Below are 27,556 nucleotides of genomic sequence, written 5' to 3'. Positions count from 1 at the left end.
AAGAAGAAAAAATCACAAGAAATCTCAGATAACACAGGTTAAAAAAGGAACTTAATGATTACTTTTGTGAATCTATTTATGAATGCCACACTTACTATGACATGATGGGCATCTTTTTCCTTTGTAGGAAAATCGACTCAGTGTCATATCAAAGTCTGTTATTATCTATAAGAAAAGGGGAAAAGGCATTATGAAATCACAGCCACCAAGGCCAGACACTTACTGCACATTTTCTAGAAGAATGAGACTCCTCTAGAGTGTCTGGCCCTGCCCTCCACTGGAGGCTATTCTGTCTACACTGAGTTTCCTAAAGGAGTTCATATGTCAAGTCTTGAGAATTTCCTTAACTACAGGGTGAACCTTAAGTACCCCAGCACAGTCCCAAATAAAATCTGACTAATCAGTATAGGAATTTGAAACTGCAGGCAATACGGTTACTATTTCCGATAGCAATAAAACATTGCACAATTTCAACCTCCTTGGTCAGTGTACAGAAGTGCAGTGGAAATAAACTATGCCATGCTTCTAGTTATTGAAACTGTGCGTTCTTGATTTGTCTGTTTAAATAAACTAAACCAATGAATGAAGGAATGAGACACAGCAATAGTTTACCAGCTCTTGAAACTTAGGAGACTGGGCTAAATAGTTTTTTCAGAAATGTTTAAAAAAGGGAATACGTTTTTAGTGAATATCCAGATTATTTAACTTACATGTAAAACATTCCTTTAAAAAAAGAATTAGAAAAATTAGCTATCTTCTAATAGTTACACATTACTTTGACTACTGTGATTTATTATATTAAAAGAACACCTTGAAACTGTCCACATTTTAAAGATTATTAATCATAGTTAATCAATTTACTTAAGATGGTTTAATACTTAATGCATAGTACTAGTTAGCTGAGCACTTAATATTAAAGAAAAGCTAAAATTATTTCAAGGTTATTAACTTTTGTTGTTTCCAGTGGGGTATTCTGCGTATTTTAGACCAATTCCAGATACATCTCTTAGATTTTACATTCCAAAAGGACAGGGAAAGCTTGTCTATCTAAGCTTTCTTTATTCAGATTGTAGCAAGACATAAAATCAATGAGTCTGCTTGAAAATGAAAGATAGAGGTTTAATGCTAAAGGCTTCTTGATAATGATTCACCTGAAGTTTAGCAGCTCCTCCTTTGATAAGACCACAGATGATTTCTTCTACTCTTGTAGGGTTCTTGATGTGAACTGAATTTTTCTGGATTTCTGGCATCTAAGAATCAAATAAATGAATTAACTATTTTTAATTTATTTTCCCCCAGGTTTCTTTGATACCAAGCAAAGTAATATAAAAAAGCTTATATTATTTAAAGATGTAAAACTGTTGAGGCATTATTTTAAAAAAAGCAAACCACCATAACAAATTGCCATTTATCTAGCCAAAACATTTTAAAGCACATCAGTTATTTCTATCTAGAAGATTAAGACAAAACTACATTTGAAATACACTATCAGAAAATGCAATTTTTCTAATTATAAAAGTCATGCATGTTCACAACAGAAAAAAACAGAAGTATAAAAAAGAAAAATTGCTTGTAATTATACTGCCCAAAGCTGAACAAGTAAGCATTTTAATGTTTTCCATTAATTTCATTTCTATGATTGCAACATGCATGTATATGCACATAGTTTATCTCATTCACATTATATACTTTTGCATCTGGCTTTCTGAAATTAATATCAATGTATTTAATTTGAAAGGCTGCTTCAAGATCTTTACTCCTTTATTGTACTCTACCCCCCCAAACTTCATTGTTATTGACATAAATTTTATAATGGATTTATTCCAAATTAAGATTACTACTAAATATTAGACCACCTGGGCTGAGGCTGCTACTTAGGCTGGTTTATGCAGGCTTTAGTTTTGCTCAACAGTTTAACATTATGTAAACAGCTTATTTTTTCTACCATGTCACAGAGAGAATGAAACTGATCAGAGTAAAATTAGCACAAAGAAGACTTGGGGGAGGAAACTACGAGTCATTTAATAGTCAGCTCCAAGTACAAAAAGACAATAACTGAACCTCAAATTAAGATTCTACAGTGGCTTGTATCCAGTAAACTTTATTTTATATTCTATTATTATATGTGTGCTATCTCCAATATTAACATATTTCATGTGTGTTATTGACACAGTTATGAAAAATTCCCCAGGCCTTGTATCTCGGCTATAAGAGAATCTGACCAGGTAAATCTGTTAGGTTCCAAGCTGTCCCTTGGACAAAATCAGAAAATCAGAAAAAAGTTAACATGTCTTCCTGAGATTGGAGGATGAATACAGAAGTGGACAGGAAACAGAAGTAGGAACATTAAATTTTTCTTCATGAATGAAAGACCTGAATTTATAATATACTTAATTTCAAAAAGCCATACTTAAATAGGGTGGGAGGGTAACCTGCAATACAATTAACCTTCATACAGTGATCCTTTTAACTTAAATGGACTTTAAAGTGTTTCAAAAGAATAGAGGTTATTTAAATCATCTAAATAAATGCAAGGAGATCAAACCAGTCAATCCTAAAGGAAATCTGTCCTGAATATTCATTGGAAGGACTGATGCTGAAGCTGAAACTCCAAAATTTGGCCACCTGATGTGAAAAACTGACTCCTTGGAAAAGACCCTGATCCTGGGAAAGATTGAAGGCAGGAGGAGAAGGGGATGACAGAGGATGAAATGGTTAGATGGCATCACCGACTAGATGGACATGAGTCTGAGCAAGCCCCCGGAGTTGGTGATGGACAGGGAAGCCTGGTGTGCTGCAGTCCAGGGGGTTGCAAAGAGTTGGACATGACTGAGCGACTGAACTGAACTGAAATAAATCACTATTTACTTTATTGTGATTTTTTTAAACATGAGAAAAATCAATAGGCACTTGCTCCTATATTCCTGTTTTTTCATTCATTAACACCCATTCATTTTATAAATACTTACCATGTGTCTACATTGTATCAGACATAAGAAACTAGAGATATGATACTCATACTCTTTTTCTGTTGAATTTTAGGAATTAGTGCTGTCACTTCTGATGCTCCCTTACAAATACCTTAGCGAGTAAATTGATCCCCTAATCAAATTCTGCTCTTACATCTGCCTTAACTGGAAGATGCATAATAAACAGCATATGCTTTATTTAATAACTAACCCATTACTGAAAGCAACAGAGGGCATATGTTACTTACTCTATTTTCACCAAAAAAATGAGAAATTTTGTTTCAGTGTGTCCATACTAAGGAAGATGTCCTGCCTCAAGCAATCACATCCTACAATACATTTGATTTTAAACAGCCATATTTAAACAGGACTTCTAATTAGGCTGGTTTCTGCTAGGCTATCAACTATTAGATTGGTTTATTTTACAGTGAAAATAAAGAGAACTAGTGGCTAGAGGAGTTCATATTCCTGCTTCTGCACAACATAAAACCATTCATTTTCAGATAAATGAGTAGTGAATACCCAAACAGTACCACAGTGAAATAAGAGTGGTGAAGACAGATGAAAGGGCAGCTACTGTTTCCAGAGAACACAAGAGGGCGGAGGACACAGGTATAAGAAATATAAAAATTATATTTGCCTTGGATTATACAGTAAAACACCATATCTCCCCTTTTCACAGTACACATATAATATTACTGAAATATATGATGAATACTTCTCAAAAACTTGAGATGTTAGACATTTAGACATTTTACTCAAATATTTTAGAATACAGCCTAAGAAATAGAATTTACTCTATGAAATGTATCAATGAATATCAGAATATCAGAACACTATGAAGCAGAATACAGGAGTATGCACTTCATCACATGTCACATACTTCTGCTACCCCCTCAAATCCCTCCCTCATAGTCCTCTTGGACACAATACACCCACCTGTTTCGTGGTACATAAAATAATGATACTTGAAATTTGAAGGGCAAGTTATTTTAAATTGTTTGAAAACTTCCCAGTTTGATTATAATACAATGCTATGAAAAATAAATAAGGGACTAAAAATTTCCATCATTTATGAGCAAAAGAAAACAAATTCATTTTATAAGGTCATAATGTAAAATGCTGGGGAAGGAGCAAAGCTTTCCTGACAAGAATCAGGGTATTCTGGCTGATGAGAGCCTAAGCTGAATCAATGCTAAAGATAACTAAGGAAAACCTAAAATACATTTATTCTGGCTAATCTTAAATATACTGTACTTGTACAGATGAAATGAACTCCTAATTATTAGTCTACTTCCATATTCAGAAGGTATGATTTCTAAAGAAATTGATATCAAAGTTATACAGTTTTGTTCATAGTATTTGTGAACAAATAATGTGATTATTTGATACTATCTCGTGGCTACACTGAGATAATATACGGCCCGGTAGTCACAAAACTGTCCTAATGATGTCAACCTGTGTATTTCTAAACATAGCTCACATAAAAATGAGTTTGAATTACTTAATCTCTGTCTGAAGCTCTCAATGAAAATATTTTTCCTTTGTTTTCCAATGGTCAAATATGGTACAAACAGAAGTCTTTATTACGGGTACCAAGGAGTGGGCAATACAATTTTTGTGTGATGACATAAAAAGTATAGATTTTTAAAGCCACCTATGCAGACTGGTACATTTATTCACTCATGCACCTAGATGATTCTTGCTTTATTTTGAAGATTAAGCACTGCAAAATTTGACTGATAGCCGTCTCTCCTGCCTACCACATATCTGGCCTGTCTCCACATTAAAGTAGTGTAGGCCAAATTCTTTCCTTCATTTACCATATAGTCATTAAGTGTAAGGCAGTCTGTTAAGCAACCCTGTAAGAGATACAGAAATTTGAGTAAGATATACATCTTATACTCAGATTCATCTTCTCTAACATGGATTGTAATACAAATAATCCAAATAATAAAAACACTGTCAAGATGTCCACATACAATACAAGAGAAAAAGAAGAAACTAAGGTTACTTCTGCTGGGGTCAAAGGAGGGAGACCCATGGAGCTGGGCTTCTGGAGAGAAGCAGGATTTGGGTGTGCTGAGACTGGGGAGGTGTACAGGGTCTCATGTGGGAAAAGGATAAATAGCTCTGTTTTCCTAGAACTTGAGGGTACAGCTGGCAACTTAAAAAGATGTTATCAATTTTTTAGAAGAGCACACCAAAGGTAAAAATTATATAAATCCAGACTATAATGAAAATTATTTAAACATCTATCATCTCAAAAGGCTTGTTTTCCTTCCACAGTGCTTTTGTAAGTTACCTACATTGCTCTGCTGTGCTTAGCCTCTCAGTTGTGTTCCACTCTGCGACCCCATGGACTGTAGCCCGCCAAGCTCCTCTGTCCATGGGGACTCTCCAGGCAAGAATACTGGAGTGGGTTGCCATGCCCTCCTCCAGGGGATCTTCCTGACCCAGGAATCGAACTGGGGTCTCCTGCATTGCAGGTGGATTCTTTACCAGCTGAGCTACCAAGGAAGCCCCAACTACACTGCAACTTGCTTCTAAAGGAGACACATGGTAGAAGGTCCTAGGATCCTGGTAACAACAAATTATATGGTAGGATTTTTTATATCACTTGTATTCATTTTCATAAAAAAAAAAAATCAACTCAAGCAAAAAAATGAGTTTAGTCTGACTTAATTCAGAGATACTTATGCTCAGTATCAATAAATCAAATGCCAATCATGCAATAGATGCAAAGATCATGTTCAAGTATTAGACTGAACTATATAAAACTGCCAACATTGGACTGTTATTTCATGTATTAAAGAATCAGCAATTTCATATGCTTCATCCTAAGAGCTCTAAGTATACTGCTGACAAGCTTAATCAGCACTCTGAATAAATTTTAACCTCCCATCACACAGTGGATGAGGAAAGTTAAATGAAACAAGAGATTTACTAATGTTGACACAAAGCTGCTTGCATGCTAAATTCTGGTTTATAGGTTCAGACCAGAAAAAGAAAATTAGAAAGAAAAAGCATGAAAAAATAGAGAAAAGGAAGAACAAAAAGAACAGAAAGAGAAGATAAGAAAGAGATCATGGGGCAGCTGTCCTCTTTAAAAGAGAGAAAGAAATAGTGATTTTTAAAATTTTGTGACTGAATAAGGATAGACATAATTTCCCCCACATTTACAAATAAATCCTACTTTCATAAAACACTAACATGATATAGGAGATTAACATTCACTGAGTGCTTACCATGTGCTTTTAAAGTACTTTATATATACTTTTTCATTAAATATGTATAAGGACACGTCAATTATAAGATAAATAAGGTCTGAGGATATAATGTATAACATGGTGATTATTATTATATAATTGAAATTTACCCCAAAGTATAACTCAAATATTCTTAAAAAAAAAAAAGGTAGGTTTGTGAAGTCATGGATATGGTAACTAAAGGGGGTAAACTTTCACAATGTACACGCATATCAAATATTCACATTGGACACTTTAAATATCTTATAATTTTATTTGTTAATTACATCTTAATAAAGCTGGGAAAAGATATGAACAAGGACAACAGGAGGCTGGTGGTTTCATGTGTATTTCTTAAAGGTGAGATGGTTGCCTGCATTCAAGGGTGTCACAGCTAATAAGGACTGAGTTAAGATTTGAAGCCAGTTCTGAAGCCAAAGCCTGTATTTTCCCTACCTCATCCTAATGTCTATAATGCAATGAAAGCTACTGCTGTTCAAAAAGTTTTAAAAAATTAGTTAAATGCTTAGTTAAATTAGTTAAAATTTTAACTCAGAGGCCTAAGATGAAAGATCTCATGTTGTATAACTGTGCTGTTACTGAGCAAGGAAAATTTAGCACAAAAAGAAATGGGGTAATCATTTTATCTGCTGAAAAACATTTTAGTGCACATTATATTTCAAGCAAAAAAAAATTCCAAGGAAATTCAATTCAACAAGTATTTGAAATTCTGTTGTGTGTCTAACATTGTGAAGAAAGATCTGTGTAAAGTTACAGTCCCATAATTAATTATCTGGTTAAAGACAGAGGTAAAAGTGGTGCAGATTCACCATTAATAAATGGAACTGGAAATATTCAAATACCCACCATTTTCACATGTACAGCAGAATCTTGATTAAGCATTTCTTGATTATCCAATCTTCTGGATTTTCCCAGGTGATGTCACAGTAAAAGAGAGAGAAAAAAGGTACACGTGACACACATACATTTCAGGCTCTTCCTGTACGTTAATACACTTTTGGTTTGACAGCAATACTAAGTTATTGAAGGCAGCTTTTTTCTTTCCTAAGAAGCTCAGCAAAGATTTTACTCTATCTGACAAACTTTGGGGCTAAAAATTTTGTATGGAGAACTTGCAGCTCTCCTATAAGAACTTATATGGTTTAATAAGATTTGAATAAAGAGTTAAAGTGAAGTATATATTTGGAAAAAAATGTTGTATTGCATGAGTACTTTATCAACATCTTCTCTACATGTAAGGACGAAGTTTGTGGGAAAATTATGCATTATTAATCCTGAATCAGTGAAGAAATATACAAACAGAATGTAAGGAGAAACATAATCCACGGAAGTCAAATTTATTCAACTTTCTTTAATTTTGTAAAATGCTGTGACTAAGATTTGACTTGTGTTTGAATCTAGCATAGTGTCTGGCACAAAACAGGTAAGTGATAGTGTTGAACTGAATGATCATTTAAGGGTTTTGGATAAGACATCTTATTATACTAAGTTTCATTTTTGCAGTATAAATCTTAAGGAAGATTATTTATTTTTGCTCTTCAATGACTCTACTTTCACTTTATTCCAGATAAGCAAAATTTTATAATGAAAGCACTACTTAAAAAGGGTAAGTTAGCTGAGAGGAAAAACTGACTTCTTCTTAGACTCTGGTAACAGAAGTTGAACATTAGATGAATGTTCTTTATAATTAAAACATGTGTAGCAGATATAAAAAAAATTCTCAAATTCTAAAACCCACCTCCTATTTCATTTAAAGTACATAAAACTGGGAAATATCTTTCCTGAAAAAGTATTTCCCACACCTCTCAGAAGGGCTGCTAGTAAGTTGATGATCTTATAATTGATGGCATCTTAAATGATCTTATAATTGATGATATTTTAAATATCTTAAATATTGATAAACAATATTTAAATAGTAGGATACCTCCATTTTTTCACATGTGAAAAATATTGTCATTGAAATTACCTGGCAAGTCTGTTTCTTCATTTATGGAATCCAAAATATAAACTATGAAATGCTTATGGCTTTTCTTCAATATTTAATATCTGAAAAGGGTTTCTAGATTTCTCAGAAGGCACTATTTAAATAAAACCATTTTATTAGCTTGAAAAAGAGGAAGGAGAATGTGAAAAAGTCAAAGTGAAGCTTATATTAAAAAAATCATGTATTCTGACACATTTGAAAAACCTAAAAGAAAACAATTCAAGCAGTGAAGAATACATTTTACTATCTGGGCATCTAAAATCTTTTGTTATGTGTAGCCCAGCAGACCCAGTTTCTCTCCACTCTCCATCCTCAACTATGGCTCGTTTTGGAGCTTTCATTCACGTTCAGTAGAAAAGGAAAGGGGGAAAAAAAAAAGCCAGTGTTAGTAGGTAAAAGAGTTAATCATCTTTCTCATGATCTCTTCATTAATTTTATTTAAACAAAATACAAATGTAAACAAAGAGTGATCAGAAATTTGATCTGATAATAAATAAAGGCCAACTTTAGGACTAAGCAAACCTCAAAAGCTTACTAGATACTACAAAAATTTCAAGTGACAATATTTCATTCTTCCTAGTCCTCAATGGCAATCTGACCAGAATTTATCCTTATTCACAGATAATCTCACACAAGTGATACTACAGTCCTAATAGAAAAATCACTATCATTACAGAAGTGTACAGACTAAGGTATAAATGTCAGCATTCTGGCAGTATTCTAAGGATGACACTGAAAATGAGGGCAGAGTATTTTTAAACCAATAGGCTTGTAAACCTATACTTGGTATATAAAGTTCTGGCTTACTTTGCCAGCAGTCATCTGTTGCAGATGCTTCAAGAGAAGAGTTGCTGAAAAAAAACAAATCGAGCGCAGAAGACTTGTTCAAAAATAGAAAATATTACCCTTGAACTATGAACTCCAAAGAAAGTTTTGAAGTTTCAAAGTATTTGGAATCTTTAAATGTGGACTGGAAAATGTGGAAACTGGAAAAATAATTACTTTGTGTTCTTTTGCTATGAGTTTAAAGTCTCTACTGTAACAGTGTTCGTTACAAGGAATATGTAGGACAAGGCTAAAGACTGAAGCGAGAGGTAAGAACTTCACTTGAATAGCATAAACTTGAGAACTGACAAGTTTTAGGTATTGTGGTATTTCATTCTGAGATGATTATCTTTACCCTTTGAAGTTATTTATAAATCAATGAGTGAAAATGTCTATATCAAGTGAAAAATCTGACTTGCCTTTATACAGTTTTAAAGTATCTGAATGTAAATTAAATACTTTTAAAGCCCCTCTTGACTGTCTTATAGGAAAGTGAAAAAATATTAAAATTTATTGATATTATTAGCTTAAAAAGCTGTGATTTCTGCTTTAAGTTTGCTACTTTCAGAAACATTTAAACTATACAATAAAGTAATGAAATTTTGAATGATAAACTGTATACTACTTATATAAGAAAAGGTATGTATTACTACAATATGACAGGGTATCAGTAATAGTCCTAAAAATCTTACTGCATATCTCTGGCAACATACATCACTTGTCCTAAGCGTGGGTTTTTAATAATGACACTTAGGGTGATCAGCACATGGAAAATCGAACTATAAATTCATTATTTATAAAACATTATAAAATCAGTTTCTTGGGGGGCATTTAAAGAATTCTCCCTAATTAGATTTTCAAGGCAGCAGTAAAAAAATAGCAACAACAAAAAGTACCAACTGGAAAGTGAAACTGTCTCTTGATACAAACATAAAACAAAAATGAAACTGAATAGCAAAAGGTGGGAGAGTAAAAGAAGGTAGAAGAAAACAGATTTCAAAGCTTAGCTATTTAAAAATTGGAAATTTATACCAATTTTCTTAAATAGCAAAACGTGGCTTCTCAGAATATTATAGATACTTATGAAAATACCCAATTTCAGAGCTTAGAGTTTATTCATCTATCCTCCACACCTCCTCTGCCCTACTACCTAATCGTGTTTTTCAAGATAAGAAAACCAAGGCACAGGGAAAATAGATAATTTATGCTGATTACCCTCAGAAAACTCTTGAGTTACTCTGTCCTTGAGTTTGTCCTACAACAAAGGCATAGGTAGTAAACAATATCCGGGGATGCAGGGCTTGGACACAGACTGCCAATAAAAACCGAGTAAACCGCCTTTAAGAAGTGGTCTGCTGCATTAGCTAACTATAAAAGATAAGGCTATTCAATTATTTAAATCTCAGTTAACCACAACATTCTAGGCTCTTATAGTAATACATATGTTTGAATCGATGGTAATGTACATGTTTGAATCTTAATTTTCATCATACAGTATGTTTTAATCCTTACAGACAGTAATCCAGCTTTTATCAATTTATAAAACATAACTAATATAAAGCCATTCCATGATATCCTGGATAAAGCTTATAGGCACAAAATAAAAATTAATTATCTTTATTATTAGCAATAATAAAAAATTCCTAATCCTAGGTACACAAATCACGTGGCTATCAGCAAAACTGAGTCACACAACAACTAAATGAACAACAAAATTAGATTTTTTCTTCCCCCTGAAGAGATTTCTGAGGGTACATGGCTTTTTCTTAATATCAATGCGTGAAACAAGATGTTCTTAAAATTAGATCCTACAAATTAGAATTTCTGAGACCCAAGACACTGCAAAGTTCTCCATATTCACATCTTTGCAAACTATAAAGAAGTTTTGTGTTACACAGGATCGTTCTATTTTAATTTAATTTGGATTTTTAAATGCCTAAAATTTCAACAAGATACAGAATCAAGTTAAGAATCAGATGAAGTTCAACAAGAGAAACTCACTGTTTATATGAACTGTAGACACTTACCCTGTAAAGTAACCGGACAAGCTACAGCAGCAAAAGAAAATTCTTCCTGTCTGAGGAGTACTAATATAGCACAAGGTGCAGCTGAGGGCGGTCCCAGAAGCCTTGGCTAATATGCTCTATGCAAAATCAGTCTTGTGACGCATTACTACACAGTGCTTTATTATGCTCTGGGTGACAGGCTTGCTAGCTCTGCACTAGTCACCAGTCTACAGAACAGGATCAAATAAAATAATGCGGCAGTTAAGAAAGAGAAGGTAAATTTGTACTATTAGAGCACCGCCAACTTGCTCTGCAAAGAAAAGAGGAACCTCAATAGTTTTAAGACTTGAAAACACCCTCTTCCTCATCGTGTGATTCAATTGTCAGCACACTTGTAGTATGTGTACTTCTCTGTACGAATATTATATTTTAATACAAAGTGAAAAAGATCAGGTCCTGTTTGCCAGGGCTGGGGGAGGGGAGAGCAGGGAGCTATTGCTCAACAGGTACAGAGTTTCAATTTGGAAGACGGAAAGTGTTCTGGAGATGGACGGCAGCAGTGGTGGTGGTTTCATAACAATGTCAATACACTTAATGCTGCTGAACTGTACACTTAAAAACAGTTAAAAGGGTAAACTCTGTCATGTGTATTTTACAGTTTTAAAACGATTAGCTCGTGTAAGACATGTGAAAAAGAATATTTGCATTAAAGTGTGCTAAGTTGTTAACAATCTTCATTGCAGGGTAGTGGGATTTAAAGTGATTTTTATGTTTTTCTCCATATTTTCCTACACTGTAAATTTCAACAAGACCATGCACGGATCTACTAAAAAATCTGAACAGAATGAAAATTAATTTTTATGGTTAAGAAATTGAAAAAGCTCCTTTCCTGCTGGAAATGAAAGCAAACCGTTGTGAAGATAAATATTTTTAACCTTTAAAGAGAAATCAGTCTTGTTTTTAACCTGAGTCGTAGGATTAAATATGCTAATACCATGTGGCAGGGCCTGATAGATAAGTTATGTTACTGGCTCTGGGAAGCTTTATCATTAGGAACAGGGCTATGCTACACTCATGTAAATAAGTTTGTATACTAGCCTTTTCTCATCTATACTCAAAGGAACCTGAACCAACATAACATTTCAGTAATCAAACTTTGTGAAGCAGCACTCTGTACTACAAATGATACAAAAAATTTTAAAAGTTGTTTTTTAAAAAAGGCCACTAACAAATTACCCAAACTTGATATCTACCAAATGTTAAAAATTTGGCATTACTATCTTATTTTAATAAGATGAGAAGATTGACAACATAATATTCCTCTTAGAGGATAATCTTATATTCTAGTAATGGAGGCTCAGGACTTCCCTGGTGGCTCAGTGGTAGAGAACCCACCTGTCAATGCAGGAGACACAGGTTTGATCCCTGGGTTGGGAAGATCCCCTGGAGAAGGAAATGGCAACCCACGCCAGTATTCTTGTCTGGGAAATCCCATGGACAGGGAAGCCTGGGGGGCTACAGTCCAAGTGGTTGCAGGAGTCAGACACTTAAGCGGCTCAACAACAACAATGGAGGCCTAAGGGCAGCTAGGTGATCCATGCTGAAAACACCTCTGTTCTATGTATGAATGTGTTGACTAAACTGTCCTCTAATATATTAAAATGCTTAGCACTGACAAGAATTTTAAAGATACCTTTTTAAAAGATCACTCCAAACGCATCATCTCCAAAGTGAAAGTGAAGTCACTCAGTCGTGTCCGACTCTTTGCGACCCCATGGACTGTAGCCCACCAGGCTCCTCCATCCATGGGATTTTCTAGGCAAGTATACTGGAGTGGGTTGCCATTTCCTTCTTCATCTCCAAGGAAAACAACAAAAAATGATGGAGTTGGAGTTCCACAACCTTTTAGGAGGGGAATTTAGAAATACTATTAAAAGCTTTAGAAATACACATTCCCTTTGTACAGACCAACTTTATGTCCTAAGGACTTTACCCTAAGGACATAGGGCAGTGTATGAAGATCTAGTTGTAAGGATGTATATGGCAGAGTTGCTTTATAATACTGAGAAACTGTAAACACCTTAAATGCCCAGTATCTAAATGTTTATTGATACAAGGGAGGTGAATAAATTGTGGCATACACGTAAAAATTATACAGTTCTCAAAGATGATTACTATAAATAGTTACAACCTACTGTATGTTTACTGAGTGCCAGACACTTTTAAGCACTTGACATACCTCATCTCATCTCATCTTATAACCTGAGAAGGTGTGGGCTACTATTATCCTCATAGCTGGCAAATGGCAGAAATGGATTCAAACTCAGGTTTCTGTGACTTCAGAATCCATGCCTGTAAATCAATACACAGTACTGCTCTGTGAGATCAATATTTACAGATAAACTGTGATATACATGATCTATTATTGAGTGAAAGGAGTTGTGAGAGTATCGATAGCCAGAGTCCAATTTTGGGGGGAAAATCTTTAAATAAGCACAGGAAAATCTAAAGTAGAACACAAAAGATAGTATCAGTAATGGAAGTAAAGGGCCATTTTTATTTTCTGAGCTTTATAAAATAAATGAGTTCCTTGGGGGAAAAATGGCTTATTAAAATGTTATAGTAGTTGACCCAATCATGTCCATAATCAGAAAAGAAAGTTTAAAAAAAAAATCAGAACCAGTCAACATCACATGGATGGATTATTTTGAAGAATATTTCTAAAGCAGAGAATTCAGCCAGTTGACCCTAAAACAAAACAAAATACAGCATGAGAACCAAGATGGCTAGTTTCTTATCAAGAGGGGTATTCTGGTCTCTAAGGGATAGATGGCTTTGGCTCTTTTGGTGTTCTGTCCCGTTACTCTAAGGAGAGTAGAGAAGAGACAAAACATGAGTATTGTTTCCTGACTGTATGTAGAAGACAATGTCTGCCTTTGAATTCCATCCAGTAGGTGAGTATATGCCATGGGGATGGGATTGTATGTCTGGTGAGGTGTCCCTCTATGTCTAAAAAAACAATTTATATACCTTAATTTAAAAATAATTTACTGCTAAAAAGTGCTAATCACCTGAGCCTCCAGCAAGTCAGAATTTTTTTGCAACAGTAACATCAAAGTTCACTGATTACAGACTACCATAACAGATACAGTAACAGTGAAAAAGTTTGAAACACTGCAAGAATTACCAAAATGTGAGACACAAAGTGAGTAAATGCTGTTGGGAAAATGGTGCCAACAGACTTGCTTGATGTAGAATTGCCACAAACCTTGAATTTGTAAAAAATGCAATATGTAAAACGAGGTATGCCTGCATAATTTAATCATTAAAACCCTAACAGAAAGATAATACTTTCCTTTTCATTATAGACTAGGAATCTAAGATCTGGGAGAAGTCACTTATTACTTACATAGATGACCTGGGAGACTTTTTTTTCTTACTACATCAGCACTGTTTCTAGGAAATAATATCAGCATAACACTTACATGAGAGGACTAAAGATGTGTATCAATAAGAACAATGTTTTGAAACTTGCCAGAAAAAAGGAAGAAGAATAGACGAAAAATACTGAATGAAAGAAAATGAATTTTGTTTCAAATAGCTCTAGGATCTTTTTTTTTTTTGAGAGGAGATTTAACAGATCCAGGAAAAAGTCATAAAGTCATAAAGGCAGACTCTTTTAACAGCACACAGTGGACTTTCATCTCTGGACACAATGACTGGGCCTTGTTGCCTGGGAGTTTCTTTATTCACTGTCGTAGAAACAGTAATTACTCATACCACTCCTAATGAAACTCTAAACCTGAAACTGATATACCAAAGAGCAAAGAATCATGCAGGAGTCAAATATTTGGCAGATTTTTCTCCCCTTATAACACTGCCAACTGGCTGTCTTTATCACTATAGAAAGGGGTATTCATTTGTACTTCTGAATAACTGGTTACAATGTTTAGATGTTGTCAATTTTCAATTAACTTGAAAAGCTAAAAATGATCACTGCATACTTTGCCATCAAAAGTTGTGAAATAAGAAAAAAACAAAGTCCAGAGAAAATCTATCCATTTAAATCTTAATAACTTATTAATTGATTTTATTTTTATTCTTTGGTCAGGGACTAAAGAGAATAAAGGTATTGCATTAATTAACAGTTGTATATGAAAAAAAACACTTCATAATCCCACATAAAACCTGTGGTATACAGTTATTTCTCAATAATCCAGCCTATGACTTAACTAAAGTTTATCATAATCCAATTATCATTCCTCTATGTAATGTATTTTTAAACTTCACCCTGAACTTGACTGACACCCTAGGAAGTTATTCCAAACCAAGCAATAAAGTCATATAAGGAAGACAATTCATAGATGAGATGTAATCCTCTCTATAAGGACTCTTGCAAAACTTGTTCCTGATAATTGTTGCATGATGTAAACAGCAAGACCATTTTTTTAAACATGCAAAACACCTGTCTAGGTATCTGACTTCTATCAAAACTTCTCTGAAAAAAACGAGTCAACTAACTTCAACAGGGTAACTGAAATAAATGATATAAATGTTTATATGAATATGGCTTAAAATATTTAATGAGCAAAAACAGAGCTGAAAATAACTGCTACATGCTGGGAAAATGAACAGTAAATAAAGATTTTCCTATAAGTTTTATTCTTGTTTAAAGTAATTTCAAAAACATATCCTATTTGGTGACTGTTAGCACAGCTTATTGCTGCATTTATGAATTCACACACATATACACCAACTGCAGAAAACCCATGGGTCTGGTCTCAATGCATTTCTTAAAAACTCTATGCAACAATCTAGGACTGAGGAACTTAATATTCAGAAACTCAAATGAAGTTTTTGAACATAGTCTATATCTTTTTATTTTTTCACTTAAAAAGTAATAAATTCTGTAAACTCCTTTAGAGGAAATGACATTATGTTGTAATAAGTAGGTCAAGTTCAAGAAAACTGTGTGTAAGACAATACCATAATGAAGGAAGTCGTTCTTCCTTCCTCTCCTCTCAAACGTGCTATTAATAGTAGTAAACATTCAAGATGCTCAGCACTGAAATTGATGTTCCCGTTTTATTATGTCTAAATTTCTGCGCCTGAAATGTAACAGCAAGAAAAACTTTTGTTTTAATTTTGGACTCTTTCCACATCACACAGTTGGTATTCTATATGTTGAAAGGAAACAGTATTGCTTGGGATTACTAGTTTGGTGTGGGTTCTATTAAAAATGGTAAGAAACAGTTATGCTACTAATGGCTTTTATTATTGGTGTATTATATCCAGCACACCTAAAAGGAGAGTACAAAGAATGAACTTACTATCCCTTCTTTCAGCTATGCTAAACAAACTCAAAAAATAATAAGGTAAGAAAACAATGAAGAAAATTATTGAAAGAGATTCAAGTTTATAAACTAATAACTTATAACAAAGAATTATTTAAAATTAAATGGATGATATCAGTGGTTGATAACTTTAGTTTTTAAAAGTTCATAAGCAGAAGAAAATGGCAACCCACTCCAGTATTCTTGCCTGGAAAATCCCATGGACGGTGGAACCTGGTAGGCTACAGTCCATGGGGTTGCAAAGAGTTGGACATGACTGAGCAACTTCTCTTCAAGTAGAAGAAAACATAAACTAGAACCCCCTGAAAACTTCTTTGAATAGTAATAACCCAGGAAACCAAGTAACTTAGAAAAGTTTTGATAACGTATGTGTGCTCAGTCGCTCAGTCATGCCTGACTTTTGCATGCCATGGACTGTAGTGCCACAGGCTCCTCTGTCCATGGAATTTTCCAGGCAAGAATACTGGAGTGCGTTGCTTTTTCCTTCTCCAGGGGATCTTCCCAGCCCAGGGATCAAACCTGCATCTCCTGCGTTGGCACGCAGATTCTTAACCCCTGCACCACCTGGGAAGCCTCTTGATAGCATATATTACATTCAGTATGAAATGTGTGACACAGAAACCAAGCTTGTGGTTGTCAAAAGGGAAAGGGGTGGGAGAAGGGATAAATCAGAAGTTTGAGATTAGCAGAAAAGCTAATTTTATACTACGTATAAAATAAACAAGGTCCTACTGTATAGTACAGGGAACTACATTCAGTATCTTGTAATTAACTATAATAGAAAAGAATCTGAAAAAGAATATCTATAAAAATACATCTGAATCACCTTGCTGTACACCAGAAACTAACACAGCTATACTTTAACTAACCAAATCAAACCAAAACAAAACCAACAGTGGAACAGTTGCTTATTAGAACTTATAAAAATAAGTTTGGTAGAAAGTGGCCTTTAAAAAGCTTTGTGGTCAGTTTTGTATTTGTGAGCTCTTTCAAACTTTAACAGATAGCTCCATGCCAGATAAACTATAACACATGAAATGACAATCCAATTTCTTTTCTGAACTAACTAGTATAAAACTCTAAGACAAAAGTCTCTCAGAAAGAGACAAATAGAGAAAACATACCTAATTTCACTTTGAATAAACATATAAAAGTTTAAATAATAAACCAGTAACAAACTAAATTTAATATAATAACCATTTAATGTGACTGAATCAAATATATTCCAAAAATCAATTAATAGTTATCAAAGAGAAATGACAGGGTCACAAATGACTATATTTTCTTCTTCATATTCTTGGTATTTTCTAAATTTTCTGTAATGAATAATATACTTAGAAGAAAATAAAGACTATTTTTTAAAACTTATATGGTCCAAAATAAAAGAAAGTTAAAGTGTATATAATGTTACTATATACCTCTTAGAACCAATGGGCAGTATATGTTAAGTCATATTTATGAAGTGAAATGAAAATTATCTACTGGGACAAAATCATAATATTTTACTATTTTTTCTTCAGTAGCCTTCCTCATTCCATGAGTGGGAGAATAAATTAGTGAGTAAGCTATACAAACTAAACAACATGCTATATTTTCCTACCCTGGCTATAAAATGAAGTCATAATGTGTAAATGAGGACTTATGTGCAAATTAAGGTCAGCAAAACATTCTATAAAGAATTAGCACAAAGGTATGAAAAGCAGGGTTATATTTAGCAACTCAAAAATGGAAGTGAAATTAAAAGAAAAAAACTTGAAAAATGTATTTCTAACATACTCTCGTGGCCAAAAGCATTTTATAAAAATTCTTGCAAATTAAGACAAAGAACTGATGATTCAGCAAAGAAGAAAATAAATGGTCAAGTATTTTAAAAGTTTAATTTCAAAAGTAATAGAAACATTGTTTTTAAAAAGCTATCATTTGGCAAAGATGAGGAAAAAAAAGATACCTACTTCCAGGAAAACATGGAGCTAGGTACTTGGATATACTGTTGGTGAAAATATAACTTGGTACAACCTTTCCAGAGGGTAACCTGGCAGCATACTCAAAAGGCTTTGCTCCAGCAATTCCATTTAAACAGTCACGGACAGGCATAGATGCTACAAGAATGTTCACTGATCCATTATTTATCATAACAGAAAACGAAAAACAAGCTAAACGCTCAACAATGAAGAACTTGCTAAATAATTGATGATATTCATATATAATACTGAAGTAACATAATATTAAAATAAGGGTGTTTGTTATTAAGAAATAAATTAACAAGTGAATCATCTTTTTAAAAACAATGTTATCAACTATGACCCCATGGGAAAAATGATACTTAACAGTTATATGCATGGAAAGAGAAAGGAGTACATTTACTAAAATATGGGTTTTTTTTGGTTGGTGAAAATTGCAGATTACTTTTTTCCCCCCCTCATCTAGATATACTAATTTTATATCAGCATAAAGTATCTCAGAAATAAAAAGAGGAAGAATCAATGGGAGATTAAGTATAAAATAGGCAAATAATTTAAAAATGGAGAAATTCCTTATAAAAAGCTTAATTGTAATTCAGGCATTCATGAGTCAATCATCAAAACTCCCCTAAAGCTGAATCAAATGACTGGAAATCCACACATGGTATAGACCCCATGAGTTAATTAAATCTATAATGATCAAGACCTGTGCTTACTGTAAGTATACTAGAGGGGACTCAAAAGTGAGTCAAACGCATGTAGCTTTATCCTTTATAGTAACTCATACTTCTTGTACAATTATAGTGAAATTAACTGAAAATGACGTGATGGTATGTGCCAATCCTCCACGTGTGCTTCCCAGGCCAGCTGAACCATCTACAAAGATGACAGCAGGAATGCAGATTAAAAAATGTTGCTCAAAATTTGGCATAATGCTGTACATCTCTCATTCTTTTTAATATTTTTAACTCTGAGAAAGATGTATGATATAATAAAACCATTCAGTTTTTAATCTCCAAATCTGAGGTCTCAAATAAAATACTGTTATCAAATAAAATTAGAGATAATTTTTAAATGCATTACTTAGTATGAACATACTACATGAAAACATCATGTCTAAAATCAAGATGGGAAAAGAATAGCTTTATTTATAGAAGGAAGAAGATAGAAGAATTAACATTTACTGAATAACTAGCATGTGGCAAAAATAGTTTGGCACTATCTGGACATACAAGATCATAAGACAGTGCCAAACTAAGCCAAATGCAACTCAGTCTCTAATTAATTCCTAGTTCTAATGCTGGTGTAGTCCCTTTTTATCTTAGAGAACTTTGGTGGGTTTCTTCTTTGTAACATTTCACTATGCTATAAAGCTAGGCTAGGTTCTCAAGTTTTTCCTATCTCCCTATATTAAAATTGATCACGTGTTTCATTCCCTCTGAACGCTAAAAGTGTGACTGAAGAAATTGAGATGAACTGACAAACTGTTCATGGGGGAAGACTGTATAATAACACAACTATTATTATTTTTGTTGATGGTGTTACTTTGAACCCAGACTCCGAGTAGGACATCTGAGGTAAGGTAAATGAGAAGGCTGTACCATGACAAGTCTTCAAAGGAAATACAACAGAGGCAGGAAGTATCTTGCAGGAACCCACATCATGTTAAACCTGTGATCATCTACTTCCACCTAATTACAAGCAGGAACTTGCCAAACACATTGAGCAACTCTCCTCAACTGCTAAACAACTCTAACCTATTAGCACCTTGAAAACGAAGAACACATATTGGAAAAAGGGAGACAAATGGTATTTACATCTGTAATAGCAAAATACTGTCTTACTTGGCTTAAATTTCAAAGCTTAATAGTTTTTAGGAGAGGAAAAATAATTTTCTCTCTACCCTTCTAGGTTCCTGCGAGATCCCCCGTACCAGAAAGAAAGATTAACAGAAAAAATTAATTTCGTAGCTACAAGAGCCTCCACAAAGATATGAGCCCCAAAGACAGCCAGGCAATTGATCAAGGCTTATATATTATACAATGCTGAGCTGAGAAACAGGCAGGGGTCTGGGGCTTCAAAGGGGAGGAAGGCAATTCCCAGGAAGAGGGGAAGATCAAACGTTTGGTAAGCAGACATTTGTCCCTCTCTGTAGGGAAATGTCCCAGATGAAAACTGTGATCTTTAGCTCTCTCACGGTGGAGGACCCCTTTCTCAATTTTTACGCAGGTAAGGAGTAGGTAAAAAGCTTTTCTTGAGTCGGCTGCGTCTTGACTGCCTTCAACGCCAAATATTTCACACACCAAAATGGCACGTTGTGGGGGTGGTACCTTCTGTTTCACTTCAGGTTAAAGCAACAAAGAGTAAACATAAAAGTGCATTAACAAGAAAGGTAATTTAGAAATGAAGCACTGTGCCATGAGAGGGGAAGTCTGCCACCTGCTGTCAGAAAAGCAGAATTGCATGAGTTCCCTGATCGCTGTTATTTTTAAGGGGGGACCATCTAGACAGCATATTAAAAAGCAGAGACATTACTTTGCCAACAAAGGTCTGTCTAGTCAAGGCTATGGTTTTTCCAGTAGTCATGTATGGATGTGAGAGTTGGACTATAAAGAAAGCTGAGCGCCAAAGAGTTAATGCTTTTGAACTGTGGTATTGGAGAAGACCCTTGAGAGTCCCTTGGACTGCAAGGAGATCCAACCAGTTCATCCTGAAGGAGATCAGTCCTGAGTGTTCACTGGAAGGACTGATGTTGAAGCTGAAACACCAATACTTTGGCCACCTGATGTGAAGAACTGACTTATTTGAAAAGACCCTGATGCTGGGAAAGATTGAAGGCGGGAGGAGAAGGGGACAACAGAGGATGAGATGGTGGGACAACATCACCGACGCAATGGACATGAGTTTGGGTAAACTCCAGGAGCTGGTGATGGACAGGGAGACCTGGTGTACTGCAGTCCATGTGAGCAACTGCACTATCTATCAGGTAAGGTTCATGACATTAGATTTCAAATAAGTTATTATGTGAAGACATAAATTACAACCTATAAAAGGAGAATAAAGATTGAAGTAGGATTTCAGATTCTCTGTATGCTTAATTCAATAATTATTTTAAAAACAAGTAAAAGAGGAATACATGGAAATGGTTTAAATAAATTATAGGGAACATTTAAACAGCTATGAAAATTTAGGATAATCCAAAACACTTTGCAAAATTATTAAATCTGTGGGGGAGGGAAAACAATTTTCCCTCTACCCTTCTAGGTTACTGGCTGAGACTCCACTGTAATGAAAGACAGATTAGCAGGAGAAAAACAAGTTTAGTAACATATACAGTATACTTCCTGTATACATCAGAGATACCCAAGAAAACTGAGTTAACTTCCAAAATGACCCAAGCCATCAGTGGCTCAGATGGCAAAGACTCCACCTGCAATGCAGGAGATCTGGGTTTGATCCCTGGCTTGGGAAGATCCCCTGGAGGAGGGCATGGCACCCACTCCAGTATTCTTGCCTGGTGAATCCCCATGGACAGAGGAGCCTGGGGGCTTACAGTCCATGGGGTCACAAACAGTCGGACACGACTGAGTAGCTAAGCACAGCACATCACCTACATACCATCTTTAGCTAAAGACAAAAGATGCGGGGGAAGGAAAAGCCAGGTTTTCAGGCAAAGCTCAATAAACAAGGTATGGTTATGTGGAGTTGAGATTTTTAAGAGTTTTTATGTGTTTATGTGCTCAGTTGTGTCCATCTCTTTTCAACTTCACGGACTGCAGCCTGCCAGGCTCCTTTGTCCATGGAATTTTCAGGCAAGAATACAGGAGTGGGTTGCCATTTCCTCCTCCCGGGATCTTCCAGGGAACGAACCCGCATCTCTTGCCTCTCCTACATCAACAGGTGGATTTTTTTTAAAATTACTGAGCCACCTGGGAAGCCCAAGAGTTTCAACAGACTCAGTCATTGCCCTCTTCCTGGTACAGAAAGGGAGACAACCCTATAAATGGAAATTTTCCTTAGAAGTGTAAATTGCTCTTATCAAAGGGTAACTTCTGCTTATTTCTCAGAGTTTCTCTCGCGTCAGCTGTTTTTTTTCCTTTAAAAAAAAAACAAAAAACAGAGAAACAGCCTAAAATAACCCAGATACCACAGAGGCGTATTTTGGGGTTACAAACTCTGCTCCCTTTCAGATCCTATATATTTCACTTCTGCAACGTGTCAACTTTCAGCCCTCCTCTTTCTGCTGCTCCGATGGCCGTTTAGAGAGCAGTCATTCTCTTTACTCCAGGCTTATTTTAATTCCTGCTCCTCCTGGGTGGCAGATTTGCCACCCCAAGGTGTACCTTTTTTGCATAAGGATTATTTTGAGCTGATTATTTCAGAGAAACAGCAGACACAGAGAAGCTTAGAAAACAGAGTAGACATTACCCTTGTAGGTCAGTTGGTAGAGAATCTGCCCGCAATGCAGGAGGCCTGGGTTCAATTCCTGAGTCGGGAAGATTCCCTGGAGAAGGAAATGGCAACCCAATCCAGCATTCTTGCCTAGAGATACCAAGGAACAGAGGAGCCTGGCAGGCTACAGTCCAAGGGGTTGCAAGAGTCGGACACAACTTAGCGACTAAACCACCAAGGGAAATTTGTATTTTTTAATAAAAGAAATCTCCATCTGCATCGCCCTTTGTACGAGGAAGAGAAGATGATTAAAGCACAAGAAATCTATCAATGGAGAATGCACTTCAATCTGAGTATCAACCTAGGTCAGGTTTATCAACTTCACTTCCTCCACACCTCTTCTACACTCTTCTTTTTGCCTTTAGCTTCAGATGGTATAATTCTAAGCCATCCAGGAGTTACTCACTTTCCCTTGGTATTGTACATGTTAGTGAGCTTGTTAGTTTCTCTCTTGTTAGTTTGTCTTGCTATGGGGTCCCCAGTGGAGAATTTAGAAAGGTGGAGGGAAAATTATTCTCTCTTCTCCTACACTCTTCTCCTTCTGATCTAGCAATGCTAATTTAGTGTATCTCAGCTACCAGATTATTCATATTAAAACACATTCCAGATGTTATTTATTAAAAAATTAAAAAAAAAAACAAGCTCAAGGGATCTTTAGCAAATTATTTACAAATACCTGATAATGGAGATGTTTCTACAATGTGGTCCAACACACACCTTTTAAAATGTTATTGCTATTCATTAACCAGTTTTAAAAAAATAAATAAAATAAATGCTCATGTTACTTCAAACATTATGAAACATTAAAGGATGATAAAGTTGAAGGTTTCCTCCATAGTCTCACCCTCCCAAGTTCGACTGTCACCAGCAACAACCATCAACAGCTTCTGGTATAGTTTCTCAAGAAGTTCCAATAACAAGCACATACATGTATATCTTTTCTGGAACTACAACTGTCCTACACCTTGCTTTTTCCCCCTAATTACTATCTTTTGAGCTTTTTAAAACGTTAACTCATACAGATTTACTTTTTTCTTTTTCAAAGCTGCACAATATTTTATTATATATGTGTACCATAATTTAACCATGCACTATTACTTACTTAACCAATGTATACCACCTCCTGAGTAAATGAAAGTGCTCATTTTCCTATGTTCTCATCACTCTGCTTTCTCTTCTTCATACAGTAAGTAAATTCTGGCAGCCTCAATTTTCACTCTTTGTGAGCAATTAACCTGGAAGTTTTGTGACTTGTAAAATTTGTAATTATGCTGGTGGCAGGAATTTGAACTGTTTACTTCAATGGTTCTCAAATTTTTGTAAGCCTCAGAATCATGTGAAGAGGGGGGGACTTGTTAAATGAAGACAGTAAAAGGATTTAAGGATATGATACCTTTTAGCCAGAAAACAAAATTATTGGATAAATTAAAAATATTAGTATATAAGACCTTATGGAAAACCTGATCAAAGTTTTTGGTCAACCTAATATCTGGTCCAAGGATGGCTTCATCTGTCATGTAAATGAGTTCACAACAAAAAGAATAAGCAAAAACACCCAGTTTGTAAAGCTAAAACTTTTTTCAGGAACTATTCTAGCTAACATGAAAATAGCTCACTAGATAAGATATCAAACTTGTCACTGCAGTTGAAAATGTGGTTAACTTGCTACATGAGGATAACACTCAGGAAACATGACAAATGTGCTTTGAGAAGACAAAAATCATATGCCTGGCACAAACATTTCCATACTTGCAAATCTGGAGATTCAAGATGACCTTGGATATTTTCTCTGACAAAGTTAAGAGTTTAATGTATTTTCCTTATTTGAAGATATATTTTACTCAAACTGGACACATCATGATTTCTACCCCTCAAATATCACCATGTCTATCAAACATTACCCAATGTCGCCTCCTATTCCTTTGAACGCCACAAAGCTTTCTGTTGATCTCTCTCTCATAACATTTATATTCTTTCATTCTAGAAATACTGTTAGGACTTTAGCTTTTAAGCTAGTAGTGACACCTATTTCGGAGAAGGCAATGGCAACCCACTCCACTACTCTTGCCTGGAAAATCCCATGGACAGAGGAGCCTGGTAGGCTGCAGTCCATGGGGTCACTGAGGGTCAGACACGACTGAGCGACTTCACTTTCACTTTTCACTTTCATGCATTGGAAAAGGAAATGGCAACCCACTCCAGTGTTCTTGCTTGGAGAATCCCAGGGACGGGGAGCCTGGTGGGCTGTCATCTATGGAGTCGGACATGACTTAAGCGACTTAGCAGTGACACCTATTTAGCTGGTTAGCTTCTAAATCTCAGCATGTTATGAAGGCAGTGGCCATATCTCAGGAACTATTAATACTAAGATCTAGCTACTTTAGGTGTGGATGAATAAATCTTTACTCTTTGGGTAGACAGAAGATCAAAGCTATTCAGAATTTATATCCTCTATTGCTATTATTACCAAGTACTTGGAATGCTCTATTTTTCTATCAGCTGACTGACCACCTGTGATATTATATGTACTTTCATTTGATCAAATATTGAATACTTACTGAATGGTCAGTGATATGAAAAAAGAACAGGTACTACAGGGTAGCCTGGTAGACTGCTGATTACCTTCATACATGCCCTCTCCTTTCTTACTAACAGAATCTCCATTTTGTCAGAGGGTGGTTAAGTTGCTCAAACAGACAAAATTCCTCAGCTTTACTTACAGTTATGGTGACCATATGACACTATTCCCTCCAAGCACATGTAAGGAAAAAGTTTTGCTTATGGAGCAAGTATTCTCCTCCTTGCTCCCTCACTTCTGCTGTCTGGAAGATGGAGATGTTGGCCAGGACTACTACAGCTTGTGATCGTGAGAAAAGCCAAGGACATTTCAAAGGCCTCTTCATACCTTATACCCCTTAGTTAACACCAGTAACTGCTATCTTTTGGATTTCTTGTTACACTAGAAAAATAAAATCTGTATTGTTTAATAAAGCCATTGATTTGGGGTCTCTGTTTCTCTTAGTCAAGTGCAACTAATAAAAAAGGATGACAAAAAAACCAGGCACCAATCCAGACATACCAGAACATACATTATAGTAAACAATATAAGAGAGTGCATAAATTGCTAAATTATGAGAAATCATCAGGAAATGCCACAGGAATTCAGGGAACACGCTTCACAGAACAAATCAAGAATTTAAAACATGTGCTAAGAAGTCATAAATTTCTGTACTGATAAAAATTAAAGTTGAGTTATCAAAATATTTTAAAAGCCTATGTGATAGTGTTAACCCCCTGAAGCAGTTGTTTAAATCTTGGTTTTTCCCTGCCCTTTTTCTAAATATATCTAAATTATATATATATTCTATATATATACATTCTAAATATATATACATTCTAAATATATATACATATTCTAAATATATATATATATTCTAAATATATCTAAATTTAGATTCAATAGTGGGCTTTCCACTTACAGACTAGCACTCAGAAAACATCTGATATTATCTTAAGATAGAAGAAAGGAAGATTTTGTTAGAAGTTTATCTCTAGGAAGGAAACACACTAAGGTTTCAAAAACAGCACCAGCTATTTAAGGAATAATTGCTGATGTTCACGAGGAAGCCATAAATACTTGAGACGTGTTTAAATTAGAAATGACAGTTTAAACTGGTTGGGGAGCTTCAAGTGGCAGTTCCATCTCCCTTATTCCTGCTGTCCAAATAATTTCCACCTTCTCTGTTGCTCTTTAGGGAATAGTGTTAAGACTATACATTTATTCTGGTTTTGTGTTCCCATTTTATTTCATTTGTTAGATACGCCTACTTCGGGAGAATCTCCCCACTCCAGATTTATATAGATATAAGTAACATACATCATTATAAATTTAAGGTATACAGCATAATGGTTTGACATATGTACATTGTGAAATGAATACCGTAATCAGTTTACTCAGCATTCATCTTATACAGTAAGAAAGCAAAAGAAAAAAAAGTTTCTCTTTGTGATAAAAAGGATTTATAAATCCTTTTTGTGATAAAAAAGGATTTTTAGGATTTAATCTCTAACCTTCCTATATATCCTACAGCAGTGTTAGCCACAGTCATAGTGTTAGCTAGGGTTGTACATTACAACTCTAGTGCTTATTTATCTTATAACTGTAAGTTTGTACCTTTGACTGCCCCCTTCCAATTACTTTGGGAGAATTCAATAAAGGATATGAGAAAACCTGAATGACATTAAACCATCTCATTTCCTTTTTTGGAATTAGTTTCCTATTGGAGAAAAATAAGTGTTAATCTGTTGGTAAAAAGTATAACTAGAATATACTCTGCTAATGAAGAAAAAAGGAAAAGAGTTGATATATAAAAATTGGAAAGAGGTGCCATTTAGTAGGAGAAATTAAGTCAACTGGACAGAAACAAAGAATGAAGTAAGTAGACGCAGTTGGTGTAAGGCTGAAAATAAGACATAATGTAAATTAAAATATGCTGGAATAAACACCTCTAAACCAGTGTACCACCAGTGAGTGGTACAGTCAGCCGTCCATACCTGTATGTTCCACATCAGTGATACCATCAACCAAGGACTGAAAATACGTGGGAAAAAAAGTCCAGACAGTTTCAAAAAGCAAAACTTGAATTTGCTTCTCCCTGGCAACAATTTACACACCACTTACATTGTATTTACAACTGTTTACATAATATTTACACTGTATTAGATATTAGAAGTAT

At 34.9% G+C, this 27,556-nt stretch overlaps 1 protein-coding gene across 5 annotated transcripts in view; it reads right to left on the bottom strand.

Annotated features, from left to right (window-relative positions):
- The window catches only part of NT5C3A (5'-nucleotidase, cytosolic IIIA), a 39,049-nt gene that overhangs the window by 7,924 nt on the left and 3,569 nt on the right, over positions 1–27,556 (bottom strand). The window contains exons 1-4 of one of the 5 annotated variants that reach the window (XM_070787860.1): positions 12,747–12,767; positions 7,085–7,139; positions 1,152–1,250; positions 96–165 (exon numbers count right to left, since the gene is read on the bottom strand). In XM_070787860.1, the coding sequence (XP_070643961.1) occupies positions 96–165; positions 1,152–1,250; positions 7,085–7,120 (205 nt within the window). In that variant the 5' untranslated portion in view covers positions 7,121–7,139; positions 12,747–12,767. Of the gene's footprint in view, positions 1–95; positions 166–1,151; positions 1,251–7,084; positions 7,140–11,074; positions 11,478–12,746; positions 12,768–27,556 lie in introns of those variants that run through there. The other 4 variants (XM_019958789.2, XM_019958790.2, XM_070787859.1 and 1 more) reach the window with 4 other exon arrangements.

The sequence above is a fragment of the Bos indicus genome, chromosome 4 (genome assembly GCF_029378745.1).
Source record: "Bos indicus isolate NIAB-ARS_2022 breed Sahiwal x Tharparkar chromosome 4, NIAB-ARS_B.indTharparkar_mat_pri_1.0, whole genome shotgun sequence".
Lineage (NCBI taxonomy): Eukaryota > Metazoa > Chordata > Mammalia > Artiodactyla > Bovidae > Bos > Bos indicus.
This window is presented reverse-complemented; position numbering and strand designations above follow the sequence as displayed.